The sequence below is a fragment of the Hemibagrus wyckioides genome, linkage group LG14, assembly GCF_019097595.1.
Source record: "Hemibagrus wyckioides isolate EC202008001 linkage group LG14, SWU_Hwy_1.0, whole genome shotgun sequence".
NCBI classification, from domain to species: domain Eukaryota; kingdom Metazoa; phylum Chordata; class Actinopteri; order Siluriformes; family Bagridae; genus Hemibagrus; species Hemibagrus wyckioides.
This window is the reverse complement of record NC_080723.1, coordinates 18,320,360-18,342,662: the sequence shown is the minus strand read 5'-3', so window position 1 is coordinate 18,342,662 and position 22,303 is coordinate 18,320,360. Positions and strand designations below refer to the sequence as shown.

At 38.2% G+C, this 22,303-nt stretch overlaps 2 protein-coding genes across 3 annotated transcripts; one reads left to right on the top strand and one right to left on the bottom strand.

Moving 5' to 3' along the window:
- The first annotated feature begins 563 nt into the window (after positions 1 to 563).
- On the top strand, positions 564 to 17,794 carry LOC131364322 (soluble guanylate cyclase 88E-like). 2 transcript variants are annotated; one of them, XM_058407428.1, is made up of 20 exons: positions 564 to 628; positions 745 to 838; positions 945 to 1,069; positions 2,411 to 2,551; positions 2,720 to 2,859; positions 3,675 to 3,809; positions 3,913 to 4,036; positions 4,134 to 4,253; positions 4,430 to 4,514; positions 4,624 to 4,710; positions 5,262 to 5,379; positions 8,053 to 8,182; positions 8,674 to 8,820; positions 9,932 to 10,078; positions 10,175 to 10,331; positions 15,063 to 15,172; positions 15,424 to 15,513; positions 15,724 to 15,870; positions 16,443 to 16,580; positions 17,093 to 17,794. In XM_058407428.1, the coding sequence occupies exons 3-20, from the start codon at positions 950 to 952 to the stop codon at positions 17,225 to 17,227; spliced, it is 2,271 nt and encodes a 756-aa protein (XP_058263411.1). In that variant the 5' UTR covers positions 564 to 628; positions 745 to 838; positions 945 to 949; the 3' UTR covers positions 17,228 to 17,794. The 2 variants fall into 2 exon arrangements, with proteins under 2 accessions (XP_058263411.1, XP_058263410.1); XM_058407427.1 differs by having other exon boundaries at positions 17,069 to 17,794.
- LOC131365131 (uncharacterized) lies at positions 17,637 to 20,685 on the bottom strand. Its single transcript, XM_058408759.1, has 3 exons — positions 20,653 to 20,685; positions 20,363 to 20,556; positions 17,637 to 19,066 (listed from the first exon to the last, which is right to left on the bottom strand). Exons 1-3 carry the CDS (start codon positions 20,683 to 20,685, stop codon positions 18,688 to 18,690), a joined length of 606 nt encoding a protein of 201 aa, XP_058264742.1. The 3' UTR covers positions 17,637 to 18,687.
- Between the last annotated feature and the right edge of the window lie 1,618 nt (positions 20,686 to 22,303).

Here is a 22,303-nt window from a genome sequence, read left to right as displayed (position 1 = left end):
TTGCATGCCAGTCCCCATATGTGTGAATTTATCTATCTAACTGTGTATGCAAGAGAAAGTATGCAAGGTCAAGACCTCTTTGTAGGCATATATCTAGGAACTCTGGCATTCAAGAGTATTCTAAGAAGGATTCTACACCACCAACAATTTCCTAATAAACCTAATAACCTTCAGGAAGCTAAATGGCACTTTAATTGGTTGTGGCTTTTTTTTTTCTTATTTCTGTGATTTACATAGAGTGCAAACTTTCTCATACCATGTTGCTGTGTACCAAGTGTAAAAACGTCCATAAGCTATAACTTTGGCATCACACATTTACACGGCAGTCTATGACTATATGGCCTTAGCAGTTTCTCAGTGGCCGAATTCCACCCTCATCTCTCAGACTCATCGGTGAAGAAGCACTTGAGCTGAGAAACATGTGTGACTGAGAGCTGACCAGCATCAAGCTGCTCCTAGCAGACGTCCAGTCCAGTCATGTCAGCACCAGTTGACATCTGAACAATGACCAAGCTCTGCCGCTCAAGAGGGCACATAAGTGGGCCAGCTTTAAAAAATGAGTCCCGTCCCACCTGACAGATTCTCAACATCACCGTTGTGTTAGAAGGACCCTGAGTCAAGCATTCAGGTCAGTTTATATACTGGAGGCAAGAAGATTGTTAAATTAAACGCTCAGGACAAACTATTTTTCTTCTGATGGACCTCTTTTGAGCCTTGCATCGCTAACATCTTCTTTCTCTACAGGTGCTTGAGATTTCTTGTCAAGCTGCCTTTTCATCGTGACCCAAAAATCAAAGGTGTCTGAAGAAAGTGTGACCAAGGCTTTATTGCTTTGAGTGTGAGTAATTTATCCACTCTAAAAATGCTTGTGCCTTCTTTGTGTCATCTAACTGAGGACCCAAGGCTCTGAAACTGTATAACATGTATTTGTATCCTGTATGCAGTCAGCATGTACGGCCTGCTGTGTGAGAGTCTGCACGACTTCATTAAGGAGTCGTACGGGGACGATGTGTGGAAGCTGGTGAGGGAGAGGGCAGACGTTCGACTCCATTCCTTTGTCACACACCAGGTGAGAGACTGTATCTTTAAAATTCTTATACTTATAGAGAAAATACAGAAATGAAAGTTTCTTGGTTTAATGTTTGGGAGGCAAAATTAGGGTTTAATGAACGTGTATAAATGTGGGTTGAACTAAGCTGTGATGGATTACTGTCGTTTGTAATTTGTCACAATCCTATGTAGTCCTGCTGCTTTAATAAATAAATAAATAAATAAATAAATAAATAAATAATTGAATAAATGAATGAATAAATAAATAAATAATAGATCAATAATAGATAATATAATAGATATAATATATTAGAATATATATTATATTTACCTTAGTATACTAGCACACTGACAAAAGAAATGGAATTTATATCATTTCTATATATTTCCATATATAAGTCCATGAAGAAGAATGACATCACAGCACATGCATTAAACTCAACTCAGCTTCAAAACCAAATAAAAAATCTAGAGACATTTTGCATCATTTGTATCATTATTGATTTGTGTGGTACAGAAATAGTATGTTCTTTTTTGTCTTTTTATTTTTATTTATTTAGATAGATAGATAGATAGATAGATAGATAGATAGATAGATAGATAGATAGATAGATAGATAGACAGCTATACTCTTTTGATCCTGTGAGGGAAATTCTTGTGTTACAGCAGCTTAGTTAGTTACAGTCAGAAGATACAACACGCACACACACAAAAATATAAAAATATATATTATATTATATAATTTTTTCAAATGTTCATTTTATTCATAAATGTATGTATTATGTATTTTACATTCAGATTTACTGTGAGATCACTTGGCCACTGACTTTAACATAATTCTATTATTTTAATATTAAAAACCCACCCAACTCACCCAAACACACTTCTTTAAAACAATCAGAGGTAAAGCTGTAACCTTAAGAAAATTACGACATGGGAAAATCTAATGGATAGAGGACTTTGTGGATTCTCTGTAATATGACAATATATATATTTTTATTTAATTATTAATTTTTTTTTTTGCTGAGAATAAGAAATGTTACGTACAATAAACATACACATGTAAAAGGTAAGACATTTTGTTTGTTAATAATTTTAAAAAAAAATTAAATGTGTTTGCTGAGTACTGAATTAAACACTTCAGGACATGCTGGTATATGAAAATAATCAACTCTGGAGAGGTGAAAGTAACTCAATTTGATAGAAAAACTTTCAACTGTACATGAAAATGAAATTACAAAGTGTCTGAATCAAAATAAAAACACCAAAAAAGAAAGAAAGAAAGAAAGAAAGAAAGGGGTAATAAATAACTAAAATGAATTGCTCATGTCAGAGTCTGTGTGTGTGTGTGTGTGTGTAGGTCTACAGTGAAAGTGTAATCCCACGCATTGCCAAAGCAGCGAGTGGTGTCACAGGCACTCCCTATAATGAGTTGATGAACTCCTGGGGTGTTTACTTTCTGGGTTTCGTCGGGAAGTATGGTTATGACCGCATTCTCAAGGTAAGTATTGGTCATTTCATTAGTACTGGTCATTTCACATACTGCTATCACTTCTATGTAATATATAATGCACTTGTGTGTTTTGTGTACCAGTGTCATGTGTCCCTAACATCATAACTACATGCAAATGTGTGTGTGTGTGTATGTATGTTTGTGTGTGTGTGTCAGGTGTTGGGTCGTCATGTGCGTGACTTTGTTAATGGTCTGGATAACCTGCATGAGTATCTGCGCTTCAGTTACCCTAAAGTGCAGCCCCCCACCTTCTTCTGCCAGGAGGAATCTGCTACTGGGGTCACACTGCACTACAGGTGGGCGTGGCATTCTATAGGACTCTTCAAGGGTTAAAGCAGCAATCAGAAACCAGGAGTAACTCTGAGTATGGTTCCTTCACACTGTCTAGGTTTCAGCAGTGAGTAACATCTGTTATTTTCTGACAGTTAGGCTTATACTGCTGAAAGAGGAATAGGAGCTAGGCTTGCTTCAGAGTCTGACTGTAAATTGAAGGTTATTGTCATATAGATGATTTAAGGTCCGGCGGACCGGGAAGCACAGTGTGGTACCGAACCCGGAGACTGCCTGTAGGAGGTGGTGTGAGTTCGGCTGTGGTGGAACTGTACCACGATTCCCATGAATTGCAAGTCTTAGTCTTAGGTTTGCACTTGTCCAGGAAGTAAAGTAATCTGTATAAGCATTAGTTTTAGCCTGATGACATGACTAGTTTCCACAACAAAACCACATTAGCAATTTTTTCTTGAGTTTGGGCTTTGACCCAAAATTAAGGTTGCTGTAGCATGTAGCATGTAGGCAGGGGGATTTTATGGGACACAAACGAGGTGAGGAGCCTTACTGCTCATAATAAAAACACAAAAATAATACAAAATATGATGAATTGATATGGTTGTGTTCTCCATGCGAGTTTGTGATGATGTAAAATGAACGCAAATGCACTGGGGGTTCAAAAGAGTCTGAAACCTGATCGATGGTGCAGAAGAGATGCTTTTTAAACGTGTCCAGTGTGAAAAGCACCGATTAAAAGAGAGAACACTGTTGCATAAACTGAAGGTATAATGATAATGTCAGTGAAGGTGTGCGTGTGTGTGTTTGTTTGACTAATGGGCTGCAGGAGCAAGCGAAAAGGCTACCTGCACTACGCCATGGGTCAGCTGAGGCAGATGGGGAAACAGTTCTACGACACAGACATCCATGTGGAGGTTCTTTCTGAGCAGCTGGTGGGAGACTATTCTCACGTCACTATGAGGTAGCAGCACACTGGAGTTCCTGCTCTCTTGTTCTCCCAGATTTCTGTTAGGGATTGATCGAGCTGCTCGAGTCGTCTTGTGAATATTGTCTTTGGTTTTCAGATTGAACTTTGATAACTCTGCTTATCGCTACATCCAGAAAGAGGATGAAGAGGAGCAGGAGATTCTGCCAATCACTAGTGACTTTTTCTTTGAGGTGTTTCCCTTCAACATCGTGTTCAGACAGGTACGGCTCCTTCTCTTCTCTTCTCTTCTCTTCTCTTCTCTTCTCTTCTCTTCTCTTCTCCTTTTTATCTCCTCATAATGTTCATTGTTCCTAACAGGACATGGTGGTGCACAACGTTGGCTCTGGTTTGGCCACGGTCTTTCCTGACCTGGATGGGAAGAAGATTAACGATGCGTTCCTCCTGGCACGTCCCCTTGTGGAGTTCACCTGGAACATGGTGAGTAAATCTTCTCTAGCCATCAGAACAGAGCCACTGATAATTCATCCTTTTATCAGCCCTAACCTTCTCTAACGCATAACAGAAAGATCAAACCTGTGCCAGAGCGACTAAGCAGTCTTCACTCTATAGAGTAATCAAAGAAGATGAGTCTGATGTCTAGCTCTTCTCTCCAGATCATTTCCCACCCCAACAACCTGTTTGAAATCATGTCTAAGGAGCCTGTGAAGAGAGAACGAAACCTTCATAATAGAGTCCAGAGTAAGGAAGGTCCTATTTAACCACTGCACGTTTCATTAAAGCCTTATAGCAGAGATATAATAAAGAACAGCGTCAGTGCTGAATCCGTCGTATTGTCTGTTCATCACAGACTCTGATTATGAGAATGCTAATCGCTCTGCTGATGTAGATGTGGAGCTCATGGCCTTCCAGTCCATCATCGGAGATGACTACAAAGGTCAGGCGTCCATCACACACACACACACACACACACACATCTAATTCTAAAATTCAGGAACAAATATGTATACAGGTATTGTTTGGATTATTTTCTTAACATGAACACAATATGTTTAATTAACTGATATTAAATATTATTTTCATCTCTTCTATTTTTTCATCTTCTTTTCATTTTTTAATTTAATTTTTTCCTCTCTCCTCTCCTCTTCTCTTAAAGAGAAATCTCTATCATGCTGATTGTTTTTGAAGTACAAGTACATAATATTCTCATATCTATTGAAATCTTTTTGCCTTAATAAAACTGGAATTAAGAGTACTTATGGTGAAGGTTACGGATTGTAGTCTTTTATCTCACACCAGCAGGTTCATTATTAGAATATTTCCTAGAACTGAAAGAAGTGATTAAGGAAGCCAATCTGTGCTGCTGTTTTGGCATGAAAGTGTTTGAATGATGTATGCTGTGCTCTCTGTGTGTTTGTGTTTGTGTGTGTGTGTGTGTCTGTGTGCGTGCGTGTGTGTGTGTGTGCGTGTGTGTGTGTGTTCTGTTAGATGGAAACAGTGCTAATGCCATGGAGAGCTGGGGTGATGGAAGCCGCTGCCTCAAACTGAAAGGCCAGATGAGATACATGCCTGAGTGGGAGTCCATCATCTTCCTGGGAACACCTGTGTTAGGAACACACACACACACACACACAGATACAGATACATCCAGACAAGCTAAAGGAAAGAAAGTGACGGGCCAAACTGAGCCACCCGAACATCTTCACTGCATCTTGTCATAGAGTTAGTGCCTTAGGCACAGGGTTCATATGTTCATTAATCACTTAAGATCACATTCACTAATCACTGATTAGCATCTTCACTAACCACTACTGATCAGATCCACTAATCACTGATTATCATTTTCACTAACCACTTCTGATCATATTCACTAACCACTTCTGATCATATTCACTAACCACTTCTGATCATATTCACTAATCACTGGTTAGCATATTCACTAATCACTGGTTAGCATATTCACTAATCACTGGTTAGCATATTCACTAACCACTGGTTAGCATATTCACTAATCACTGGTTAGCATATTCACTAACCACTGGTTAGCATATTCACTAATCACTGGTTACCATATTCACTAACCACTGATTATCATGTTCACTAACCACTTCTGATCATATTCACTAGTCACAATTGATCATATTCACTAATCACAACTGGTCATATTCACTAATCCCTGATTCGCACATTCACTAATCAATAATTCACATATTCACTAATCACTGATTCACATATTCACCAATTACTACTGAGCATTTTCACTAATCACTGATTCACACATTCACTAACTGCTACTGATCACATTCACTAATCCCTGATTCGCACATTCACTAATCACTAATTTACATATTCACTAATCACTAATTCACATATTCACTAATCAGTGATTCACATATTCACTAATCACTAATTTACATATTCATTAATCCCTGATTCGCACATTCACTAATCACTGATTCACATATTTACTAATCACTAATTCACATATTCACTAATTTACATATTCATTAATCCCTGATTCGCACATTCACTAATCACAAATTCACATATTTACTAATCACCACTGGTCATATCCACTAATCCCTGATTCACACATTCACTAATCACTAATTCACATATTCACTAATCACCACTGGTCATATCCACTAATCCCTGATGTGCACATTCACTAATCACTAATTCACATATTCACTAATCACTACTGATCATATTCACTAATCCCTGATTCGCACATTCACTAATCACTAATTCACATATTCACTAATCACCACTGGTCATATCCACTAATCCCTGATTCGCACATTCACTAATCACTAATTCACATATTCACTAATCACTACTGATCATATTCACTAATCCCTGATTCGCACATTCACTAATCACTGATTCACATATTCACTAATCACTAATTCACATATTCACTAATCACTGATTCACATATTTACTAATCACTAATTCACATATTCACTAATCAGTGATTCACATATTCACTATTCACTAATTTACATATTCATTAATCCCTGATTCGCACATTCACTAATCACTGATTCACATATTTACTAATCACTAATTCACATATTTACTAATCACTAATTCACATATTCACTAATTTACATATTCATTAATCCCTGATGCGCACATTCACTAATCACTGATTCGCATATTCACTCATCACCACTTGTCATATTCACTAATCCCTGATATGCACATTCACTAATCACTGATTCGCATATTCACTAATCACCACTGGTCATATCCACTAATCCCTGTTTTGCACATTCACTAATCACTAATTCACATATTCACTAATCACTACTGATCATATTCACTAATCCCTGATTCGCACATTCACTAATCACTGATTCACATATTCACTAACACCTGTTGGTCATATTCATTAATCACTAATGATCATATTCATTAATCACTGATTTGCATATTCACTAACACCTGTTGGTCATATTCACTAATCACAGCTGATCACCCTCATCCCACATGTTCAGGTGTCCAAGACATTTAATAGTTTAACATGTTCATTTAGACACTTTATTTTAGAATAATAATATGCATGATATTGTCATTCTGATTGACAGTTTAGCAAATCTGAAGTTCATTTCCCTAAAGTCATTCTTCTGTGTAATTCTTTTAAAAAGTGAGCGTGAAATGGCATCATATAATTCTGCTCATATTAACACCTGTTCACTGGACGAAGTTCAGTACAGTGAGTTCTTTCTATTACCGAGCCTCTTGTCTGTATTCACAGTTTCTGGGTTCTCAGATATCTTCTTTGTTGATCTGATCTCAGATATCAGATTAGTTGACCTGTGACTGTTTAACCACACTGAGAACTTTGATTTCTCTGCCTGCTTAATAAATACCACACTTATCTGTACTTACATCCTCCTCCAAATCTCTGATATGACATAATATTCAGTTCTTACATATCATTTCTTAAAGTTGAGATTTCTGAATGTATCATAGTCAGAAAAACAAATAGGCCGTATTATTTTGGTTTAATTTTTGGACTAAGAAAATTCAGGCATAGCAAAATCCAGTGGGTTTCCCAGACCATCACACATATACTGACTAATGTCACGACTCACAATAACAACTGTAGTCTATTAGTCACATTAATCATATAAACGTGAATATAAATATTTATTCATTATTTAGTTTGAGACATACACTGCATGTACAATCAACACTCGGCTCAGCTAACTAATGAATGAATATCTAATCTAATTAAATCTAATTTGATGCATGTGTCTTTTCCCTGTAGAATGGAGAGTCTGAGTGCTATGTTTAAAACCGGGCTCTACATTAACGACCTGAGCATGCACGACTCCAGCAGAGATCTGGTGCTGGCAGGAACCCAGCAATCTGAAGAGCTCAAACGGGCTCTCATACAGGTACCTGAGTGAGAATGTGAGTGAGAGTGCTTGTATTTGTTGCCAGAGGAACAACAACGTAACATACTCCTCAAAATAGATTAGCATAGATTAGATCTAGAAGAGTATGCACGCTTTCATCAGCTTTATTGTGCTGGGTCTCTCTACACATGCTGTACATTCTTTGTACACACTTCTTCCTCAGGATCTGTGGTTCTATGAAGAAGCATTACTATCCATGAAGTGTTTCCATTATATAAAAGGTTCTTTATAGTGGAAAAAGGTTCTTTAGACTATAAAGCGGAAAAGGGATTCTTTTAAGAACCATTTACTGAAAAGTTCTTTGGGGAAACAAACATGGTTCTTCTATGTCATCACTGTGGAAACTCATTTTCTGGTTCTTCCTGGAACCTTTAATTTATTTTAAGAGTGTATTTGAGGGACGTTCAGTTAAAGAAGCTCATAGTGATGCGTTCTGTTTATGTTTGTTCCCTCTTCTCTTTCGCTTACAGGAGCAGAAGAAATCCAGCAAGCTAGAGGAAAGCATGAAAATGTTGGATTATGAGATGAAGAAGACAGACGACCTGCTGTACAGGATGATTCCTAAACCTGTGGCAAAAAGGCTGCGCAAGGGAGAGCCTGCAGTGAACACGTGCGAGGTCAGATGTCACTTTTACCTCCTGGCGTCTCGGTTCTGTCTCAAAGTCAAGTCAGGAAAAATTATGTTCATTTAGACATGTGTTGGCTAAAAATATGGGGCAGAATAACACAAAACAGAGAATCAACACATAGGACAATTGCATCTGAAGAAGACCACATAGAGGACTACTTCTATAGGCTAAGATCAGAAATCTGAGGCCCAGACTCACACAAACTGGACAGTTAAAGAATAGGAAAAAAAATCTCCTGGTCTCTTTCCAGTCTTCAGCTGTACAGTTTGGGTGAGTCTGTGCCCATGATAGATTCCTGTTCTTGGCTAACAGAAGTGGAGTCTTGTGTTTTTTCTTCTTTTGTAGCTTATCCACCTCTGGGTTTGATATTTTGTGTATGCTGAGATGCTTTCCTGCTTACCACAGTTGTAAAGAGTGATTATATTTTGAGTAGACTATAGTCTTCCTGTCAGCTCAGGGCAGTCTGGTCATTCTCCTCTGACCTCTCATACTCCTCTGACCTCTCAGAGATCAGACATTTCCCTCATTCTGATGATTGATGTGAACTTTGGCTGCATTTGTGTCAAGGAGAGACTCGGGAAGAGCATGCAAGTGAAGAAGTTATTTATTAACAGTACAAAAGTACTACTATGTGGAGAAATAAAAACCATGGCAAAGATAAACAACAAACACTTAGAGTCAAGAATAGACACACAATAATTCTGAATCAAGTCATCAACAGAAGCTAAACAAAGACATGGTGAGACAAAGAGGCTCAAATCAGGTAGCTAATCACAGAAGACAAATCAGGTAGCATAACCAGGGAAAGGAAAAGTGAAAGGAATTGCAATTGGAGAAGAGTTTATTAAAATGTATAGTGTTGCCCTCTGCTGGTCTGGCAGGGAATGTCCAAGGTGTCCATGACCTTCTGCTGCCACATGATTTACAGATGTTTATAATAAAGTGGACTCTGTGTGTATACACACACACACACGTTGCAGCATGATGGATCTGGGACTCGAACTCAACCTTCCAATCAGTAGTCCACCACCTTAAGCACTAAACTACAACATCCATTAATCTCAGTGCTGTGTGTGAACCTTATATGTGTACGTTCCAGGTGTTCCCAGATGTGACCATCCTCTTCAGTGATGTGGTGGGCTTCACACGCATCTGCAGCCACATCACTCCCATGCAAGTGGTGTCCATGCTCAACACCATGTACACGCTGTTCGACACACTCAGCGAGAAGCACCGAGTTTTTAAGGTGAGCATTTAATGTGTCTCTGTGTACATGTGTGGAGCTTATTTTAGTTAACTAGTGATAAGCACATGATCATCTGGATGTTTGGGTGTGTTGCAGGTTGAAACTATTGGAGATGCCTATATGGTCGTAGCAGGAGCTCCGGAGAAGACTAAATACCACGCTCATAACATCTGTGACATGGCCTTGGACATGGTGCGGTCTATTGACCATCTTAAAGACCCGTCTAACGGAAACAACATTCAGATCCGAGTGGGTGTGTAGTCTCCTGATCTCCTGAAACATGGTCACAAGGAACTAAAGCCAGCAGTTTAGGCAACAGAAGAATGAACTGAACACATTTAGTTTCCATTCACAGTAAACTCATCGTGTTATTTTTACAGTCAACAATTCAAATAGCTCCACCCATATCAGACAAATAGTGTAATATATTTACATTTACAAATGAAATTCTTTTGCTTGTCCATTAGACATTTAAGTCCAGTGAGCTTCCCAGTCTCATGTTTTGGTTGGATACCTAAGTGACAAGGTTAGAAATTAGCAGACAAATTAAAGGAATAACATATAGTCATGCTAATGCTAGTTAATAGAGACTAAGTGACTAAGTTTTGTATCAATTCAAGTTTGAGAACTCATCAAAAAGTCTCCAAAATACTTGCTGAACATTTTCACCATGAGCTCATTGCGCACACACACACACACACACACAGTAGGTAACTATAGTAGTAGTAGCTAACTGGAGTGGTTTACTAACTGGAATGTATTGCTAACTGCTGAGTATTGCTAACTGAAGTGGTTTTCTTAACTGGAGAGTTTTGCTAACTGTAGTCTTTTACTAACTGGAGTTTTTGACGAACTGGAGAGTTTTGCTAACTGGAGTGTTTTGCTAACTGGAGTGTTTTGCTAACTGGAGTGTTTTGCTAACTCGAGTGTTTTGCTAACTGTAGTCTTTTACTAACTGGAGTGTTTGACAAACTGGAGAGTTTTGCTAACTGGAGTGTTTTGCTAACTGTAGTCTTTTACTAACTGGAGTGTTTTGCTAACTGTAGTCTTTTACTAACTGGAGTGTTTTGCTAACTGTAGTCTTTTACTAACTGGAGAGTTTTGCTAACTGGAGAGTTTTGCTAACTGGAGAGTTTTGCTAACTGTAGTCTTTTACTAACTGGAGTTTTTGACGAACTGGAGTGTTTTGCTAACTGGAGTGTTTTGCTAACTGTAGTCTTTTACTAACTGGAGAGTTTTGCTAACTGGAGAGTTTTGCTAACTGGAGAGTTTTGCTAACTGTAGTCTTTTACTAACTGGAGAGTTTTGCTAACTGGAGAGTTTTGCTAACTGGAGAGTTTTGCTAACTGTAGTCTTTTACTAACTGGAGTTTTTGACGAACTGGAGTGTTTTGCTAACTGTAGTCTTTTACTAACTGGAGAGTTTTGCTAACTGGAGAGTTTTGCTAACTGGAGAGTTTTGCTAACTGTAGTCTTTTACTAACTGGAGAGTTTTGCTAACTGGAGAGTTTTGCTAACTGGAGAGTTTTGTTAACTGTAGTCTTTTACTAACTGGAGTTTTTGACGAACTGGAGAGTTTTGCTAACTGGAGTGTTTTGCTAACTGGAGTGTTTTGCTAACTGGAGTGTTTTGCTAACTCGAGTGTTTTGCTAACTGTAGTCTTTTACTAACTGGAGTGTTTGACAAACTGGAGAGTTTTGCTAACTGTAGTCTTTTACTAACTGGAGTTTTTGACGAACTGGAGAGTTTTGCTAACTGGAGTGTTTTGCTAACTGGAGTGTTTTGCTAACTGGAGTGTTTTGCTAACTCGAGTGTTTTGCTAACTGTAGTCTTTTACTAACTGGAGTGTTTGACAAACTGGAGAGTTTTGCTAACTGGAGTGTTTTGCTAACTGTAGTCTTTTACTAACTGGAGTGTTTTGCTAACTGTAGTCTTTTACTAACTGGAGTGTTTTGCTAACTGTAGTCTTTTACTAACTGGAGAGTTTTGCTAACTGGAGAGTTTTGCTAACTGGAGAGTTTTGCTAACTGTAGTCTTTTACTAACTGGAGTTTTTGACGAACTGGAGTGTTTTGCTAACTGGAGTGTTTTGCTAACTGTAGTCTTTTACTAACTGGAGAGTTTTGCTAACTGGAGAGTTTTGCTAACTGGAGAGTTTTGCTAACTGTAGTCTTTTACTAACTGGAGAGTTTTGCTAACTGGAGAGTTTTGCTAACTGGAGAGTTTTGCTAACTGTAGTCTTTTACTAACTGGAGTTTTTGACGAACTGGAGTGTTTTGCTAACTGTAGTCTTTTACTAACTGGAGAGTTTTGCTAACTGGAGAGTTTTGCTAACTGGAGAGTTTTGCTAACTGTAGTCTTTTACTAACTGGAGAGTTTTGCTAACTGGAGAGTTTTGCTAACTGGAGAGTTTTGTTAACTGTAGTCTTTTACTAACTGGAGAGTTTTGCTAACTGGAGAGTTTTGCTAACTGTAGTCTTTTACTAACTGGAGAGTTTTGCTAACTGGAGAGTTTTGCTAACTGTAGTCTTTTACTAACTGGAGAGTTTTGCTAACTGGAGAGTTTTGCTAACTGTAGTCTTTTACTAACTGGAGTTTTTGACGAACTGGAGAGTTTTGCTAACTGGAGAGTTTTGCTAACTGGAGAGTTTTGTTAACTGTAGTCTTTTACTAACTGGAGAGTTTTGCTAACTGGAGAGTTTTGCTAACTGTAGTCTTTTACTAACTGGAGAGTTTTGCTAACTGGAGAGTTTTGCTAACTGTAGTCTTTTACTAACTGGAGAGTTTTGCTAACTGGAGAGTTTTGCTAACTGGAGAGTTTTGTTAACTGTAGTCTTTTACTACCTGGAGAGTTTTGCTAACTGGAGAGTTTTGCTAACTGGAGAGTTTTGCTAACTGTAGTCTTTTACTAACTGGAGAGTTTTGCTAACTGGAGAGTTTTGCTAACTGTAGTCTTTTACTAACTGGAGAGTTTTGCTAACTGGAGAGTTTTGCTAACTGTAGTCTTTTACTAACTGGAGTTTTTGACGAACTGGAGAGTTTTGCTAACTGGAGAGTTTTGCTAACTGGAGTGTTTGACTAACTGGAGAGTTTTGCTAACTGGAGAGTTTTGTTAACTGTAGTCTTTTACTAACTGGAGTTTTTGACAAACTGGAGAGTTTTGCTAACTGGAGTGTTTTGCTAACTGGAGAGTTTTGCTAACTGTAGTCTTTTACTAACTGGAGAGTTTTGCTAACTGGAGAGTTTTGCTAACTGTAGTCTTTTACTAACTGGAGTTTTTGACGAACTGGAGAGTTTTGCTAACTGGAGTGTTTGACTAACTGGAGAGTTTTGCTAACTGGAGTGTTTGACTAACTGGAGAGTTTTGCTAACTGGAGAGTTTTGTTAACTGTAGTCTTTTACTAACTGGAGTTTTTGACAAACTGGAGAGTTTTGCTAACTGGAGTGTTTGACTAACTGGAGAGTTTTGCTAACTGGAGTGTTTGACTAACTGGAGAGTTTTGCTAACTGGAGAGTTTTGTTAACTGTAGTCTTTTACTAACTGGAGTTTTTGACAAACTGGAGTGTTTTGCTAACTGGAGAGTTTTGCTAACTGGAGAGTTTTGCTAACTGGAGTGTTTGACTAACTGGAGAGTTTTGCTAACTGGAGAGTTTTGCTAACTGGAGTGTTTGACTAACTGGAGAGTTTTGCTAACTGGAGTGTTTTGCTAACTGGAGTGTTTGACTAACTGGAGAGTTTTGCTAACTGGAGTGTTTGACTAACTGGAGTGTTTGACTAACTGGAAAGTTTTGCTAACTGGAGTGTTTTGCTAACTGGAGTGTTTGACTAACTGGAGAGTTTTGCTAACTGGAGTGTTTTGCTAACTGGAGTGTTTGACTAACTGGAAAGTTTTGCTAACTGGAGTGTTTTGCTAACTGGAGTGTTTGACTAACTGGAGAGTTTTGCTAACTGGAGTGTTTGACTAACTGGAGAGTTTTGCTAACTGGAGAGTTTTGTTAACTGGAGTGTTTGACTAACTGGAGAGTTTTGCTAACTGGAGAGTTTTGTTAACTGTAGTCTTTTACTAACTGGAGTTTTTGACTAACTGGAGTGCTTTAGTCAGGCTGGAACAGGCAGCCAATAAAACACATTTCTAGGGTGATTTAAAATATAACTATTTGACTTCTCTTGCATTCTAATCCCTTAAGCCAGCTCTGCACTTGGACCCATTCTGCTGTCTCTTCTGCTTCCTATGTTACAGTTATAGTTGCTGCAAATTTCCAGCACATGACCAGTCAAGCATCTAAGCTACATATAGGGCAGGGGTGTCCAATCTTATCCACAAAGGGCCGGTGTGGATGCAGGTTTTCATACCAATCAAGCAGAAGCCATACCTGAGTCTATTGAAAGCCAAGATAGGTTGATTAAACAGGTGGAATCAGGTCTGGCTGAACAGAGCAAGCTTTGTTTAGATCAGGGGTGTCCAGTCTTATCTAGGGCTGGTGTGGGTGCAGGATTTCAGTCCTATCAAGCAAGAGCCAGATGAGTCTATTGAAAGTGTAGCTCAACTGATTAAACAGGTGGAATCTGGTGTATCGCCTGCTTAATTGGAATGAAAACCGACACCCACACCGGCCCTTTGCGGATAAGATCGGACACACCCACATAACTGTACACTAATAAAGCTATTCTTATACAGTACCTAACACTAAGCTAATCTCTCATAATTTAACGCACACAAAGCCACAACTAAACATCGAGGTTTGGTGCAAGTGCTAATACCCAGAACTGCTACAAACAAAGTACGAATAATGCAATGGTGCAGTCTTACAAATTGAGAAGACTTGTGACAGAAAACCACTTGTACTCAATCACCACTACAGGTAGCATTACATCAAATGATAACAACCAGTATTACGTTTTAAAGTTCAAACTCTAACCACTTTAACCATCACTATGTAATGTATTTCACCCCTTGACCTTCATCACATGGACTCTACTTTCAGGCATCCACTCTGGAATGGTTGTCGCTGGGGTCGTAGGACACAAAATGCCCCGCTACGGTCTTCATGGTGATACGGTCCACACCGCGTCTGCCATGGAAAGCAACGGAAAGGTTAGAAATAAAGCATGCTATGGTGTAGAAATAAAGAAGATGTTTTATTTTTTAAAGTTCTAAACAGTTATTGATACACAAACTATGGATATACAGTACGTTATAGATAATAGAGAGAATATTAATAATGCTTGTAGGAAATATCTCAAAAGGAACAGTAGACATTTGAAGTAATTGAAAATAACATTGTGGTCCCTCAATTCAATTGATTAATTTGTTGGATAATTGTTTGCACTGTATGTGTTTTATAGGAGATGCACATCCAGCTCAGCAGCGCCACCTATGAGCACCTGAAGGGCAGTCACTTTATCTTCGAGAGACGTGGAACCATAACGATTAAGGTGAACTATTAAATAACTTCATGATGTAAAAGAAAATACATAAATGAAAGAGCATGTTCCTTTCCTCCAGGGCTGTGTGCAGAGTTCTGTTTATTGTTTTGCATCATTAAAATTGTCTAATTCTTTCTCTGCTACTGAAAATGCAGGCCTATACAGTACATGGCATGATATAATACCCCAAAACACACTTCTAATTACATGATCCTGCAGGGTAATGTGGAGATTGAGACGTATTGGCTGAAAGGGAAGAGAGATAAAGATGGGAATGCGCAGGCTGCCTGCCCACAGTTTGAAGCTCAAACCATCAGCAAGGCTGCCATCTCTGCCTCAGAGCCCCCTATTGATGAAGAGGAACTGGTAAAGCATTATACATATACTGCGTAATATAAAATAATCTAATACATTGTAATACAAAATATTATATTAAATACATAGTGTAATGTTATATTTAACATTAATACATTTAAAATGCATTAATATGTCAGCTAATATGTGAAATGCATTTATTTAAAAAAATATATATATTTATTTATATTAAATTAACATTTAAATAATGTAAAAATCTAATGGCCAAAAAAAAAAATCACAGAAAAAACTCCTGTCTAAGTAAAACATTTAATTAATATATTTGAAACAATTGTACTTCTACTGTAGAGCTGTAGAATTATTAATTAATTAGTTGTTGATTATTATTTATTATTCCTGTGTTCTCATTGGAAAACTTTCTTTTGCATATCTTTTATTATTATTATCATTATTATTATTATTATTATTATTATTATTATTATTATGTGAAGCACATTTAATATCCTTATTAACCCTTTACAACCTCCAATCTTATGTAATATGTCCTTTACTCTGATATTCCACTATGCCACGTTACTTTTCCTTCCAGTTTGTCATGATTCGTGAATCGACTTTTTCTCCAGGTGTTCCCGTCAGTAACAGGTGAGGATGAAGACGACGTGAAGTCGATCCGCTCTCACCGTATTAAAATGGAAACATCTGGCAACTCTCTGGAGGAATCCATGGAAGAGGGCCGGGTGGAGGAGCTGTCTGTAAGCAAGGTCGGGCTTGGTTTTTGGTTTCACATATCAACATAGTGATGTAATGTGGATGCTGAAAATGTAACCTTATACTGAAAGACAGATAGGAATTAGCTCTGTTACACAGTAATCCCAGCTGTCCCTGACAGATAGTGTACACCCCCTCCCATTTCCTGAAATATCCATTAAAAAACATTTTTTCAAAATTTGATCCCATTTATTATTGAGTTAAGATGCTGAAAATATGGGGGTGTCATAAAACAAGACACCAATCCCAAATAAATAATAAATAAATGAAGACATTTAAAACAGTAAGAATTAAGACACAACCCTGTCACTATCTACTTAAAGAAGAGAGAAAGAAGTTACTAATGAATTGGTCAGATCTTCAAATATTCACTCGTGTAAATGGTTATATGATGGATCCATAAGGTCAGACATCAATGACTCTCACTTCTATAGATATTCATCTTTCTTCCTCTTTCTATCTGCCCATCTATCTGTCTCAGTCTCATTATAAAGATGCCTTGCAGGATGGTGGTCTCCAGGACCCTCACATCGAGATGGACTCTCCAGACTTTGATGGCCGGGACTCCATCATGCAATCTCCGGAAGGTTCCTGTGACTCTCGCTGCTCAGAGAAAAGCACCATGTGTTCCATATCCTGAAACAGACACTCTGACACCGATTATAATCTGCATTAATATCAGTTTAGTTTAGTGTGAAGGCGCTTAGAACAGATTTATGGGAGAGGCTTTCCAGTCAAGCATTGAATCCTGGAGTTAGTGATATGTAATATACAGTATATTAACACACTTTACTGTAACACACACTTTTTCTTTGTTACTACACATCAGTTCAACTCAACTTGTTACACTTGTATGTATAAGAGCTGAGTTTCTTTACCATTTTTATTTCTTGGTAAGTTTTTGTGTAATATTTTTGAGCTTTTTAATGTTAATAAATTGTGAATTGAAAACAAACTATTACATCAGATTTACTCTTACACGTATATTTATTTTTCTAAATTTAGCAACATGTAATAGCATACAGTATATGATGAGCCGTGACAGTAAACTTAAATGAGAACAAAAGTTAGATAGGACTTGCTCGAAATAAAAATTTCATTTTATTCTAAACAAGTTTTGACTATTTCACATACTGTATCTGTGCATTGTTGTTTGTTTTTGTGCTACCTTGTTGTTTTGTTAATTAAACATTTACTTGAAGAGTCACCTCAGAGTCTTTGACTTCGACTTACACAAGCTATTTCACAAACATTTCAAAAAACATTTAAACATATCAAAACGCGGCTTGAAACCAAAATACAAAACAAATGCACGGTTAATATATGATATGTACATGGATCAGGCATAACATTATGACCAACTGCCTAATATTGTGTTGGTCCCCCTTTTGCTGCCAAAACTCAAACGCCCTGACTCATTGAGGCATGGACTGCTAGATCCCTGAAGGTGTGCTGTGGTATCTGGCACTAAGATGTTAGCAGTAGATCCTTTAAGTCAACTTACAGGACTTAAATGATACTTTTGATAGATTCTGACCACTGCAGACCGGGAACACCCCACAAGAGCTGCAGTTTTGGAGATCCAGTCGTCTAGCCATCACAATTTGGCCCTTTGTCAAACTCGCTCAAATCCTTACGCTTACCCATTTTTCCTGCTTCTAACACATCAACTTTGAGGACAAAATGTTCACTTGCTGCTTAATATATCCCATCCACTAACAGGTGCCATGATGAGGAGATCATCAGTGGTCATAATGTTATGCCTGATCAGTGTATAAACTAGATTAACTTTACAAGCTACATATTTAAAGATCTTATCTGCAATAACATAACATCATCTACATAATAAATCACAGTTAGCCAGTGCCTGGTACAGAATGTTTGTGCTTTGGAAATTTAAAAATATATCAAAATTTGTACAACACTGATTAAACATTTAAGTCAATTTACATTGATTTAACAACTCTTATCACATGTGACATGATGATTTGCCTTGAATATCTTGAGGAAGATACTTCCCGAGTCCATAAACATCACTTATGGTTCAAGTTGCTATGTAGTCCAGAGAGAATTGATGAGTGACAGGATGTGTAGCCCATTTCAGACAGCATTGCCGAGAGAGACGCTAGAGGAAGTGCGCCTGAAGGTGGCATCCTCTCTGTCCACGCTGCTGTTTGTGTCTTTACGGCGGCTCTTAGGCGATGGCCGCAGCGTACAGTGGAAACAGAAGGCGTAGAAAAAGGCCACCAGCAGTAGGAAGCACACGATGCAGAAGATGACGGTGATGATGATAATGTTAATGTTTATGTGATCATTGCCGGAGGGAAGGTTAGGGAGGGTGGAAGGGGTTATGGTGTTATTTTCCATTTTGTAGGCTGAAATGCTGGAGTCTGGATAAACTCCACTCGCTGTTGGGGCAGCAGAAGCAGATATCTCAGTCAGCTGGCCCTGAGGGTGGATAGGGTTGTGGGAAAGCCTGCTGTTAAATCATAGACAGGTCTTTAATAGTTTGCTTAAAAAATTATATGTACAGCATTAGTCCCTTAATCTCCCCGGAATAGTGATTGTGCTCTGATTTCATTCCACATCACATACCATAAGATAAATAAATGAGTAATAAGCTGAGCTGAATGTGTACCTCTCCAATTTTAGGCACAGACATCTCACATTAACATATGTGTGTGTGTGTTTAGCTGATGTTACTGTCACATTTTGATTAATGTCTTTCTCATGTCACAATCAAATATTAGATTAAATGACTGCTGATGTCACAATTTTTATTTTGCTCAGAATATTTCTGATGTCGCAGTTGCATTTTGATCAAGGGGTCGATCACGTCACAGAAACATTTTGATCAAGGGGTCGATCACGTCACAGAAACATTTTGATCAAGGGGTCGATGATGTCACAGAACCATTTTGATCAAGGGGTCGATGATGTCACAGAAACATTTTGATCAAGGGGTTGATGACGTCACAGAAACATTTTGATCAAGGGGTCGATGACGTCACAGAAACGTTTTGATCAAGGGGTTGATGACGTCACAGAAACATTTTGATCAAGGGGTCGATGACGTCACAGAAACATTTTGATCAAGGGGTCGATGACGTCACAGAAACTTTTTGATCAAGGGGTCGATGACATCACAGAAACATTTTGATCAAGGGGTCGATGACGTCACAGAAACATTTTGATCAATGGGTCGATGACGTCACAGATTTTGATCAAGGGGTTGATGACGTCACAGAAACATTTTGATCAAGGGGTTGATGACGTCACAGAAACATTTTGATCAAGGGGTTGATGACGTCACAGAAACATTTTGATCAAGGGGTTGATGATTTCATAGTTAAATTTTGATCAGGGGGTTGCTAATGTCACCAATACATTTTGATTAGAGAGTCAATTAAGAGTCACTCACTGATTAAAATATTGATATAAAGGTTACATTTTGAAGTAAAGGGTTGCTATCTATCTATCTATCTATCTATCTATCTATCTATCTATCTATCTATCTATCTATCTATCTATCTGACTAGAGGATAAATTCAGCTATATACATTTACTCAATAAACTCATCGACACGGTCGTCTCTGAGCATGCAGTCATTTTAAAACGAACCTGAGCACGTACTCATTTTTAAGAACTTCAGTAAATATAGTCCTTTAAATAAAAAGATATTTTATCTTGTCATTCTTTATTCTATCTTCAATAAATGAACAATGGTCACTTTCCCAGAATTAGCTGTATGAATGTAAAAGACGGAGGTACTCACTCAGTGTTCTCCCCGTCACACACACACGGTGGGGTCCTCAGCCGCTGTCCTTGTGTGTCAATGACGATGGCTGCTTGTGTGGGAGAACTGGGTGTGACAGAAGAAGAGGACAGGAGAGGAGGGCACTGTGTTAGAGATGAAGAAGCTGTCCTCGCTGGGAAGGTTGTGTTGCCATAGTAATATTCAATGTGAAGCTGACAGTTTAAGGGTTTCAGAAGGAAAGATTTAATTATGATGAGGGGGAAAAAGGGTGTGTGTGTGTGTGTGTGTGTGTAATCGGTTGATTTCACCTGGTGATAATGGTCTGGACAGACGGGTTTCATGCTGCACCTCAAAAAGACTTATTAAGATTTTTGATCATTTTTGCATCCTTCCATAAATATAATAACGTTCTGCCACTGCCTGGTCCGTGTGGAATAATACAGCTGAACAGATATTGCATAAACTAAGGCTGTACTCTTTATGCTTTAGGCTTTATGTGCAGTCTCCCACTCAAAAGGACGTACTGTGAATAAAAGAGGCTTCTCTTTTATGAGAATCCACTTATCTCTTGGTCTGTTGTGAAATGTAATTTGAATGTTATTTCTTTTGGTGAATATTTGGGCTTATTTTGTGACAGTGCCGCAGTTATGTACAGAAAATACACTTTTTTTATTAGTTCTTTCCATTATTCAGAAATTAATTTTGTTGTAACGGTTACAGTTCTCAAAACCTACCTGAAGAAACATTAATCCCTCAGCGATGACCAGAAAATTGATTTTAAATGCATATACATACATTTTTTTCCTTTTCAGTAAATTCTCCATGTGAAGGAGATATGGGACATGAACTTAGACATCATGTCAGAATGTTCCTGAATGGTGAGCATGAAAATTTCACCAAGATGCATATTTATATTCAGTGAAAGGTTTTATTTACACATCACACTAAGAAACTCCACACAGGCAACAATCCGTGCTCAGGATTGAGCCAAGAGCCCTAAAGTGAGGAAGCAGCAGCACTAAGGACAGCTGTACCACTGTCTCACCACACCACTCTCGACACGGCCATGTTAACACAGTTAAACCCACTGCATGAAGGCTTTACATGGTTAAATCCAACAGAACCAAAAATTCAAAAATAAACATATGGAAAAATAATGTTCTATAAAAGTCAGTATACTTTTTAAGATAAGAAATATAAGATAAGACAAGAGAAGATCCCACACTGGGGAAATTCACATGCTACAGCAGCCGGATGATACTTAAAGGAGAAGTTCACTTCCAGAACAAATAACTACAAATAATTTCCTCACCCCCTCGTCATTCAAGATCTTCATGTCTTTCTTTCTTCAGTCGTAAAGAAATTATGTTTTTTGAGGAGAACATTTCAGGATTTTTCTCCATATAGTCAAAGTCAAAGAAGCTTTATTGTCACTTCAACCATGTATAACTGATGCAGTGAAATGAAACAACGTTCCTCCTAGACCAAAGGTGCTACACACAACAAAGACAAAGTACAGGTGACGCAGACAAACATAGAGCTAAACATAGAGATAACGCTAAACTGTACTTAAGGTGCAATCTTTAGAAACTAGACATACAACAGAAGTGCACAGGATGACAAGACAAGACAGTGCAGACAAACAGGACATATAACGCCGACTCTGTGCAGAAGAATAGTGTTGACAGTGAATGCAAATATTAAAGTTACTGTACAGGTACAGTTCTCTGTTGAGAGCAGTTCACAGTTGTGTGTGTGTTGTGTGTGTGTGTCCGTGTCCAGCACAGTTCAGTTTCTCTGTTGAGAACACAGTTGTGTGTGTGTGTGTTGTGTGTGTGTGTCCGTGTCCAGCACAGTTCAGTTTCTCTGTCGAGATCAGATCTCGGTTGTGTGTGTGTATGTGTGTTTCCGTGTCCAGGACCATCATGTGCCTGTAGAGCAAGAACAACCACTGTGACT

Bases quoted from the DNA above. Each gene is read 5' to 3' on its own strand.
- LOC131364322 (XM_058407427.1), top strand. From the start codon at position 950: ATGTACGGCCTGCTGTGTGAGAGTCTGCACGACTTCATTAAGGAGTCG. The intron at 4,037-4,133 runs GTACGGCTCCTT...TGTTCCTAACAG, and splicing joins TCAACATCGTGTTCAGACAG to GACATGGTGGTGCACAACGT. The intron at 10,332-15,062 runs GTGTGTAGTCTC...CTCTACTTTCAG, and splicing joins CAACATTCAGATCCGAGTGG to GCATCCACTCTGGAATGGTT.
- LOC131365131 (XM_058408759.1), bottom strand. From the start codon at position 20,685: ATGAAACCCGTCTGTCCAGACCATTATCACCAG. The intron at 20,557-20,652 runs GTGAAATCAACC...TTAAACTGTCAG, and splicing joins GTCCAGACCATTATCACCAG to CTTCACATTGAATATTACTA. The intron at 19,067-20,362 runs GTGAGTACCTCC...ATGATTTAACAG, and splicing joins TGTGACGGGGAGAACACTGA to CAGGCTTTCCCACAACCCTA.